This window comes from Bison bison, unplaced genomic scaffold (genome assembly GCF_000754665.1).
Source record: "Bison bison bison isolate TAMUID 2011002044 unplaced genomic scaffold, Bison_UMD1.0 scf7180017864192, whole genome shotgun sequence".
In the NCBI taxonomy this organism is placed as follows: Eukaryota; Metazoa; Chordata; class Mammalia; order Artiodactyla; family Bovidae; genus Bison; species Bison bison.
In genome coordinates, this window is record NW_011494764.1 from 4,047,462 (window position 1) to 4,058,028 (window position 10,567).

General features: G+C 48.2%; 1 protein-coding gene across 1 annotated transcript; it reads right to left on the reverse strand.

The window, feature by feature from the left end:
* Window positions 1-1,106: 1,106 nt before the first annotated feature.
* On the reverse strand, window positions 1,107-10,494 carry SPATA33 (spermatogenesis associated 33). Its single transcript, XM_010843986.1, has 3 exons — window positions 10,458-10,494; window positions 10,044-10,211; window positions 1,107-2,406 (listed from the first exon to the last, which is right to left on the reverse strand). The coding sequence occupies exons 1-3, from the start codon at window positions 10,492-10,494 to the stop codon at window positions 2,201-2,203; spliced, it is 411 nt and encodes a 136-aa protein (XP_010842288.1). The 3' UTR covers window positions 1,107-2,200.
* Window positions 10,495-10,567: the final 73 nt, after the last annotated feature.

Sequence of the window (10,567 nt, forward strand, 5' to 3'; positions counted from 1 at the left end):
GGAGCTGTGCTTTAGAGCTCTCCCTTGGAGCCAAGAAGGGAAAGGCTTGGCAGAGCCAGGGGGACTGAGAGAGAGTAGAGGGCGCGTCTGAGAGATGTGGAAAGAACTGACACGACGTGGCGACGGACGGACTTTGGGACCAATGGGTCCCCTAATACATCCTTGTTGAGCACTCACTACGTACTTGCCCATGTCCGAGTCTGCCCTACGGCACCTTACATTCTCACTGGAAGCAGTAACCAAGGTAAGTCATGTACACGGCCTGCTCAGGAGGAAAGACACTGTAAGTGCTAAAATACTACTAATGTAAGTGAAGGACATTAGATAATTATGAAAGGAGATAATGAGTCAAAATGATTTAAACTAGTTACCACATTCACTTCATTCTGGTTGTTTTTGAATTCTGATAAGCTAAACTTATAGCTAATAACGAGATTAGAATTAATGCCATAGTAAATATAGCTTTTCCTGTGGTCATGTATGGATGTGAGAGTTGGACTGTGAAAAAGGCTGAGCGCCAAAGAATTGATGCTTTTGAACTGTGGTGTTGGAGAAGACTCTTGAGAGTCCCTTGGACTGCAAGGAGATCCAACCAGTCCATTCTGAAGGAGATCAGCCCTGGGATTTCTTTGGAAGGAATGATGCTAAAGCTGAAACTCCAGTACTTTGGCCACCTCATGCGAGGAGTTGACTCGTTGGAAAAGACTCTGTTGCTGGGAGGGATTGGGGGCAGGAGGAAAAGGGGACGACAGAGGATGAGATGGCTGAATGGCATCACTGACTCAATGGACATGAGTTTGAGTGAACTCCAAAAGTTGGTGATGGACAGGGAGGCCTGGTGTGCTGCAATTCATGGGGTCGCAAAGAGTCAGACACGACTGAGCAACTGAACTGAACTGAAATATAGCTTTGGAGGCTTCCCAGGTGGCTCAGCAGATGTGCCAATGCAGGGATGCAGGTTCAATCCCTGGGTTGGGAAGATGCCTGGAGAAGGAGATGGCAACCAACCCCAGTATTCTTGCCTGGGAAATCCCATGGACAGAAGAACCTGGTGGGCTACAGTCCTTGGGGTCACAAAAGAGTCGGACACAACTAAACAACTAAATAAGTTTTTGGATTATTTGCTTGAGATGCTTAGGGCAGGGTAGGAGGGCAATTTCTAGGTCGAATGATAGAAATGCAACAGCTACTTGCAATTTTATGGAGGAGAAGCATGCTGACCCTCTGTGATCAAATTCACCTTTGTATGGGCTTGACCTTTCTGTATAAATATTTATTCGTGGCAGTCAGACTGCATAAATAAATGTACTAAATAAATACAAATGAGTATATTAACAATGTGTTAGTAAACAATGTCAATATGAGATGTCTGTTTTCCTGATTATATCAAAACTCACTGACTGGAAGTCACTTGTACTATTTACTACTAAAAAGATATGATGCTCCTCAACAGACAAAGACAGAGCCCCTCTGTATGCAGCCTGCTGATCATTCCAGGAATGAAGAAAGTTGGCACACACTGTCACCAGACTAAACATGTGAGTTCAGACAGGGCAGGATGCTCTCCAGCCAACCCAGAGAAGAGTGGACTCTGACCCGAGGGCTGCTGATGAGGCTGGGACACCTGAGGCTGTGAGTCCCCTAATGGCCCCTCCCCACTGGAAGCCCTCAAACACAGCCAGAAAGAGGGGAAGTTGTCAGCTCAACTCACCTTCCCCCCCGGGTGGCTCTGACAGAGCCAGTGTTCCAAGTGCTGGGGCTGCGTCTACGTTCTCCGCATCATGTGGTACTCAAGCTAAGAGCCCTTCTCTGTTCTGGGTGCTAACACCTCAGAGTCCCACCTTTGGTTCCAGGGTGGGTACACCTCCTTCACTTCCACTGCTGGGTGCTTGTGCCATGGCCCTCTAGTCCTGAACGGGAAGGGTTCAGTTTAGAACTGCAAGAGATGGCGGCCTGATACCTCTCAATCGTGATGTGCAGGCAGCCAGTTCCAGCAGGGCTCATCTCATGATCACCCCACGTTCACTCTTGGAGCCAGAGTCACTCTTGCCCTCTGCCAAGCTGCCTGCCAGTGTCAAAGAGCTGGGGAAACCTTGCTGACTGAAGGGGCACCTGCAGGTTTTCACAGGATGGGGTGGCCCTTCTGCCATCACCACCGAGACACTGCACAGGGAGGAACCACAGCTGCCGGGGTGCCTGTTTATTCTGTGGTCTGTATGTTATAGGCGTCTACTGTGCTGGGGTTTCTGTGTCGGGAGTAGGGACCCTGCTCAGCCCGTTCCCGAATGGTTCTCTGCTCCTGCATTCCCATGGAACCATAGCTGATCACAGTCTCTTTTGAGGGTGTGGTGATGATGATCTGTGGGATGGCAAGCTTCTTCTTTTCTGGATTTACATCAGGTTTCTCTGGAAGGAAGGAAAACATCCAAGCATTTCATAAGTCTGTGTTAGGGCCAGAGCAAAGCAATTAGGTTTGTGGCTAAGGAAAAGAAATGAGCGAGGTTGAAAACAGTCAGAACCCTAAGTGAACATTCCAAAGCTTAAACCAAGCAACAACTCAGACACGCAGGTGGTGAATCCAGGAGGCGCCCCCTCCATGAGGAGAACAGGAGAGGCACCCCCACCATCCTGTGGAGAGCCTCAGCTCTGGGGCGGCCCAGAGACAGACGCAGGAGAGATACCTGGAAGAGGCAGGGTCTGCCCCACAGGGGAAGGGTCAGACACAGTTTCCACAGGATTCTAAACAGAGTGGAAGCTCTCCGTACAGAACATCATCAGTGGGGGTGCTATAGAGCTGGGGGCCACAGCGTTTCCTCAAACTCGTTACGATCTCCAGGAATGCACAGGGCATGTGAACCACTACCAAATGCTACAAGCCTAAATGCAGAGCTCCTTACTGCTTCCACCGTTCACCTCCTGCCTTGCTTCCTGGAGGTCACCACTTCGGGGCTCCTCCACCTGGGCCTCTGTTCAGCCCTACAGAGAGGTCTTTGTGTCCCACGTGCGCACATGTGTCCTGAACAGAATTAGAAGACATCGTCACCTGCTTGTTCCTCACTGAACACCTCAGGAACTCAGCCACGTGGAGGAGGAGCAGCAGCCCATTCTGCGCCAGACATTGCTCTGAGTCCTGGAATAGCGACCCACACGTTTCTGAGGTGGGTCCTTTAACACCTACGTTTTACAGAAGGAACTGAGGCATAGAGCAGTGCTGTCACCTTCCCAGGGCTGGCAGCCGAGGAAGATGCTGCCACCATCCAGTGCCACACACACAGCTTCCATGGTTCTAACCATGGCCGAGGGGCCCACGCCTGCACTCAGCTCAAGAGTATCCTTTCTTCTCCTTTTTATCATAAGTCAATGTGCATTTCATTGTATTTTGAATTAAAATTAAGATAATTTCTTCATATCGATTTACACAAGCTTTTTTACATATTGTGGTTTAGTTGCTAAATCGTACCCGACTCTTGAAATGTCATGGACTGTAGCCCGCCAGGCTCCTCTGTCCATGAGATTCTCCAGGCAAGAATACTGGAGTGGGTTGCCATTTCCTTTTCCAGGGCATCTTCCCAACCCAGGGATTGAATTTGCCTTGCCTTGCAGGCAGATTCTTTACCAACCCAGCGGGTATGTTATATATTAAGACTACTTAAAAATATTTACTTAAAAACATTTCACTTAAAAATAATCCACACTGGTTAAAAGCTATATTTGGAATGCTGCTTCTTGCAGACACTTCACACATACTTGCTGCTGGAACCACACACTGAGTCTCGCAGTGACCACACCCTCCCCAGCTGAGCACAGACAAGCCTGGAGTTCACTGTGGGGGCCATCATGCTGCAACAGCTCCCTTTGATGAATATAACTTAGCTTAGTTCCAGTTTCTCTGTTTAAACTGTGCTGCAGTGAACATTCTTGCATTTATGTATTTACAAACTTTTGGAGGTTTACCCGTCGGGTAAGTTACTAGGAAAATGTTGGCCAATATTGTCAACTTGCTTTCCGTCAAGATTAATTTGTGTTTCGCTAAGAGATTATCACCAGGGACATTTCTCCACATGCTCCTGCTTTTTTCGTTTTTCTAAACCTTTTCCAAGGCTACAGTGACCATGGAAGTGCTCATTCCGCCCCTGTATCTTCCTGTGAATGAATGTCATTCTGCATTTTCTACTTTTACCTTTTTTGTGTGTGAGCTTTTTTTTATATTTGGGAAACTCACTGTTAGGGATTTATTAAATATGTTACAGATAGCTCCTGGCTTTTTATTACAGCTTCCTTCTGCAACAGATTCATCCATCTGTTCCTTAATGGCTTGTAGTTTGTCAGACTGGAAAAGGCACCCCCGGGTCCAAACTTGTAAAAACCATTCACTCGTTTCCTTTTCATACTTACTTTATACTTGTTTTCTCAGTTGTCTAGTGAGATTGCCTATCTCCCCCAACCACTACCATCTTTACCACAGCACCTCTCTGGGCCCCACTGGAGCACGAAGGACACCGTGAGTTCATCACTGTGAGACACGTTCACACGTCAGAGGGTTCTATCTGTTCTAGCCACTTTTCCAGATGCTTCCTGCCATCCCTACACTGTTACTCTTTCACGTGACCTTTGGGCTAATTTGGTTCTGTTCTCAAAATGACCTGTGCTCTTTTGCTCGTGTCACACTGACTTGCTAGAATAAGGGTGAATTAACACCGTGACGCTGCTGAGGTTTCTAACCCCAAACAAGACTCCTTGCATCTTCCTCAGAGTTTTAAAGCTTCTTCATTTAGAAACACGAATCTTTTCACAGTTCTTAATGCACACAGCCTGCACTATTTTTCAGTTACGGCCTGCAAGTTACATTTTAGTGGCCAACGTAAAACAGCACACACATCACCACGGGCTCCACTGGGTCTGGAGTCCAGCCTACGGTTCAGCTGTCAGCCCAGTCGTGTCCTCATCTGAACCTGGAGACCTTCCACAGCCACTCAGGTTGTAGGCAGAGTTCATTTCTTTGTGGGCCAAGGACAAAGCACTGTCTCCCTGCTGGCTGGCGACTCTCAAACCACGGGAGCTGACTGCTTCACAGCCACCTCTCTGATGCTTTCACCTGTTTCAAAGGCTTCTCTGATGAGCTCAGGAATGCTCCAGAAAAGTTCCATTTGGGTTAAGCCAATACCAAAGGTTACTAACCTGATCCTGGAAGCCTCCCCCATCCCCCTCCCAGGGATGACCACACGTAAGGGCAGGGGCTCCTACAGACTTGTTCGCAGAACTGCGATCTGGGGGCCCCTGAACCCACCTCCCACGTTACCAGATGCCTTCAGTCTGACTTCCACCCACAACGTGTCTGGGCTCTGGACCTGTCATGTGTTACTCTTTGACCTCTTGTTTCTGTTGTAAATATTTTTTGAGCTTACCATTATTTGTTTTACATTTGTTTATAGAGGGCTGGGGAGATGTTTTACTTTTTAATGTAGTCAAATCCTTCAATATTATCTGTAATGTCTTTGCTCTGAGGTTTAGAGAGATGTTCCCAATTGAGGAATCAGAATAAAATGTACATCTTATTTTTTGTAGGCACCCTTTTTTTTCCCCCAGTAAGGAAATTTTTTTTAGATGACCACACACTGTCAACTGGAAGATGGTACTAATTGCTCTTTTCCTTTCCCCTTTGAGTTGCCTGATCAGTTTACAGTCTACCTTTTAAAAAATTTTAAGTAGACTTGATGTACATGTAGTCACTTTTTATATTCACTCAACCCATCTAGAATTTATCAGAGCATACAGCAGGATGTTACAGTCCACCTTACATTCTCTCTTAAAATGTTAAGGAATCTTCCTAGCACAGTTTATCATACAAGCCTTCCTTTTCCCATCTGATTTTGATGCCAGTTTTATCATACTCTAATTATATATAGACATGGTGACATCGATACATACACAGTCACTCTTGTCCATGTTTCCCCTTTCACTCACCTGCCCTTTTTATATGGTAGCCATGTTATTTTAATTATTATAACTTTTGATGTCTTTTAAAATGTTTTACTTTGACAATATCAATTCACAGAAAGCTGCACGAGTAGCCCAGAGAGCTCCCTGCTACCTTGTCAATTGCCCTCAGCGGCAGCACCTCAGGTGACTCACCTCAGGCAGCAGAACATATGCTCACCTCAGGTGACGAACAGGGCCGACTGCAGTGCAGTGAGTGTTCTGAGCCGTGTGGTCACCTGTAACCACTACCAGATCCAGACACTGGACAAGGCCGGTCTTCCTGCCACACTTCAGTCCCGCCCCACCGCCCCCAACCCCAACCCCTGGCAGTCCCTAGTCTGTCCTCATCACTATCATTTTGTCATTGGAGAATGTTACATAAATAAAATCATGCAGCATATAAATCTTTGGAAACTGGTTTTTCACATTTTTTTAATAGTTGATAATACAATACAGTATTTCTATCAGATGAGGAATGGTTTTTTTAGCATAACCACAATGGCACTGTCACATCTAAGGATATTATCATTGACTTTTTATTATCATCTAATACCCAGTTTGATTATCTCAAGAATAACTTAGCCCAGATCCAAACACTGCTTTTTGTTCATAGGTCTCTTAAATCTCCTAGCAACTGCTGTGGACTGAAAGTTGGTGTTCCCCTCCCTCCAAATCATATGTTGAAGGCCTGATTCTTGATGTGATGGTATTTGGAAGTGGGGCCTTTGTGAATTAAGGTTAGATGAGATCATGAAGGTGAAGCCCTCAGGAAGGGATCAGGAGGAAGAGGGGACCACAACCTTCTTCCTCTGGCCGCGTGAGGACACAGCCATCAGACAGCTGTCTGGGATCCTCACAGGAACACAGACAGATAGGGGGCCCCCCAGGCTCCAGTATGATGAGAAATGAGGTCTGTGGTTTAAACCAAGCCCATAGGATTTGTTTTTTTCCCCTGGGTATGTGGCATCTTAGTTCCCTGAGAGGAGATCGAACCCACTCTGCGTGCAGTGAACTGTAGACTCTTAACCACTGGATCGCCAAGCAAGTCCCCAACCCATGGTGTTTGTGATGGCCACCTGATCAGACCTATAAGACAGCTCCTTTTCTTCAAGTCATTTATTTGTAGAAAAGTTGGTTGTTGTTGTTTTTTTTTCCAGAAGATTTTGCAGCATTTTGGAACTGGCTGATTGCCAACTTGTGGTGCCTTAGTCTCTATAATGTATGTTTCTGGGTTTTTAATGCAAAAGTTGAAGTACGGACAGAAGCAGCAAGAAGCGAGCACAGTACAATACATCTGCATCACCAGCTGCCACAACTACAAACCCGGTCACACCTGGTCTCCACCGCAGCATGCACTCACCTGTGTTCTGCTTACTACACTGCTGGGTAGCAACTCAGCCTGACCTCAGCAGCTGGAAATAACCACTTTCTCACCATTTTATGGGTCAAGTATTGAGCAAAGGCTCAGCTGGACAGTTATCACTGTGGTTTCCCAGGGGCTACAGTCAAATGCCATCTGAAGGCTCGACTGGGCTGGCCACGGCGGACACCCACTCACCAGGCTGCTAGGTGCTGTGCAGCAGCTCAGCTGCAGTCGCTGTAGGCTCGTCACTTACATGCCCATCACCCGGGTGGGATGCGCTATGCGACTGCTGCTCCCCCATGGCCTCCCCAGCGGCCAGCGCAGCACAGCTGGCACTCAGGTGAGCCTGCCAGACCCTGCCACCCTTCATCGCCCACTACCTGGAAGTCACTTCAGCCACTCTACTGGTTACAAGACAATGTCAAACCTGAAAAGGTTTAGAGAGGGGATGAAGACCCCCGAGGTAGGAGAAGCATTGAGATCACATCACAGAACCTGCGGAGAGGGAGGGAAGCAGCATCTGTGAAAACACGTACTCTCCTTCACCTGGCAATCCAGCACAACTATTTACACTCAGAATACTGGGGGTGCAGCTCTAAGAGACAAGGACTCGTGTATTCCATTCATGTTTTCTGAGGCATACTTCAGACCAGACACAAGGCACAGTTCTTAAGTGTTCAGCTGCAGTTTCCCATATCCAAACAAGATGCAGAACTTTCCAGCATCCCACAGAGCTCCCACGGGCCCTGTTTCAGTCAGCATACCTCCCCTGACCCTAGCCCAGCAATCATTCAACAGTAGTAAAGCCCATTTTTATTAATTGTATAATACACAGAATTTTTTATTGTTGAACTCATCATTTCTCTAAGGTTTTTATGGTATTAGGTTAACTTTCATTTCTTCAAATATACTAGGGAAATTCCTCAGCTTTAAAACTTGGATGTTGGGACTTCACTAGTGGTCCAGTGGCTAAGACTCTGCACTCCCAAGGCAGAGGCCCAGGTTCCATCCCTGGTCAGGGAACTAGATCCCATATGCTACAACTAAAAATCTCACATGCCACAACTAAGACCCAGAGCAGCCAAATAAAGGAATAAATAAAAACTGTTATTTTTTTAAAAATGACTGTGAATGAGAAGACGCCCCTGCCCTTCTTGAGGTGGTCCTCCTGGCAAACCAGGTATGTGTCTTCACTCCTGGTTCCCACTAAGGCCACCAAGTGCAGCGGCTGGTCTCACTCAATAGTGTTCCCTGGGTTTACTCCACCTCTCTGCAGCATTCAACACTGCCAACAAGTTCTCCTTTCCTAAAACTTGATTCAGTATAATTTAAAAACCATGAAACTTACCTGTGTAAAGCATACAACTCAATGGGATTTAGTAAACTTTCAAAGTTGGGCACCCACTGACTGAGTCTTTAAGTCTATTTCCATCATTCTCCGAAGAGCCCTTGTGCCCACCTTTGGCCCAGGCTCCTTCCATATGGGGTTGACTTTCCTGGACTTTTCACGTAAGCAGAGCAGGATCTGTGTCTGGTTTCTTTCACTCGCATCTGCTCTGGGGTGTGCTACCCAGGACAGCGTGTGCCAGGGTTGTGTTCCGTGTGATGGCACTCTTCACCTGCTTTCTGGGAACTCCACCCTCATTCTGCCCCCGAAATTAGGGTGTGACACACACGGCCACACCTTTCCTTGCTGGCACAGGTCCAGCCCGTCCTGGAGAGCTGGGCACGCAGGCCTCTGAGGGACGGTGCCCTTGCTAATACGAAGCAAGATAACACCTTTCACAAACGAGACATAGTCTGTGTGCATGCCACTGAAACCTGTCCAGCCCTCTGTGGACCATGGACACTGAGGGTGGCCAAGTGTGAACACACAATCCTGGATGCTGCCACGCCCAGGGCCCAGCCTCTGACCTCTTCTTTACTTGGAGGACACTGAGCCCCTTGGTAGTAAAGCTCTTCTGTGACCAGTGGCCAAAAGCTTCCTGACAGACTGGCAGCAATTTTCCAAACCTCCCCCTAGGACTCTGGCCCTTCCTGCCTTATATAAGAGCTTGTGAATTAGAATTTGAAGTCCAGGCCTCGCTCCCATGTCCAGTGTGCTCCCCTCAAATGGTTTTCTGCCCTTGATGACCCCAAAGGGGCCTCAGTGTGAAGCTCTGTGCCCAGCTTCTCTCTCCTCCATACCTTCCTTGTTGGATGCACTGGCTATCCATTCTCATGGTCACCAAAGCCCACTTGGCTCCTCTCTTTGCCCCCACATCCTGTCAGACAGGAAGTCCCCTTGCACAGCCCGACTACCTCCTACTCTCCCCACCAACCACCACCCCACCACCCCCCTCACCCCCGCCCCCCGCCAAGTTAGCTGCTCAGGCTCCAGTCTGTGGAATGCGGAGGGAGTGGCAGGCGGGTGCCAAAGGTGTGCAGCCTTCGGGAGGACTACAGGCTGGTTTGGGTCTGCACATGGCTTGGCCCTTCTTGCTGTGTGTTACGCAGCTACCACTTGGAAACTTAAAACCAATTACATTAAACTTAAATGCAAACTTATTACATTTTTTACGAGAACTCTCATATTTACCTCCTAGATAAAGGTCCCCAAACCTTCTCCATCATCAGGGCACGCCCCCTGCTACTAGCACCCCACCGCAGGCTCCTGTGCACCTCATCCTCAAATACACGTCTGGTTTCGGGAGTGTCCTACCTCCCACTTCAGATGAAGGCCACTCCCGCTTAGCCGCCCCTTTCTCCTCACGGAGGCTCTCCGCAGGCTTGGTGTCCGAAGGCTTCTTGGACTCTCGTGAAGGTCTGTCCACCCGCCTTTCCTCAGCCTTTGAAACTAAGTAAGTGCGCCGGGTCTTTGACTCCTCATCTGAAAATACATGTGCAATTAACTGGACCTATTTTACTGAGTCTGGGCAATGGACCCCATCCTTCAGTTGCCTGCTCTGTTTGGAATGAAATAAGATAGCTTGAAAGACTTGGGGCACTCCATTTCCCTACATGTGAATACTTCCCCGGATGAAAAGGTCCCCGAGGCACCGTCCTCAGAGAGGACCCAGCGCCGGAAGATTTACGGGGGCGGGGCCGCGCCGGGAAGAGGCCACCGGCCCTTTACCTTTTCCCAGTTTGCGTTTGCTTTTGGAAAGGCCCATAGGTGAACCCACCGCCCCAGGCCCCCACCAGAGTCAGTCCCAGCCCCTGCACCTAGTGGGCGCCCTGCCCACT

Excerpts from the sequence above, each read along its gene's own strand:
- SPATA33 (XM_010843986.1), bottom strand. The coding sequence starts at position 10,494 with ATGGGCCTTTCCAAAAGCAAACGCAAACTGGGAAAAG. Across the intron at positions 10,212-10,457 it reads CAAACGCAAACTGGGAAAAG|ATGAGGAGTCAAAGACCCGG; the intron begins GTAAAGGGCCGG and ends ATGTATTTTCAG. Across the intron at positions 2,407-10,043 it reads GCCTTCATCTGAAGTGGGAG|AGAAACCTGATGTAAATCCA; the intron begins GTAGGACACTCC and ends CCTTCCTTCCAG.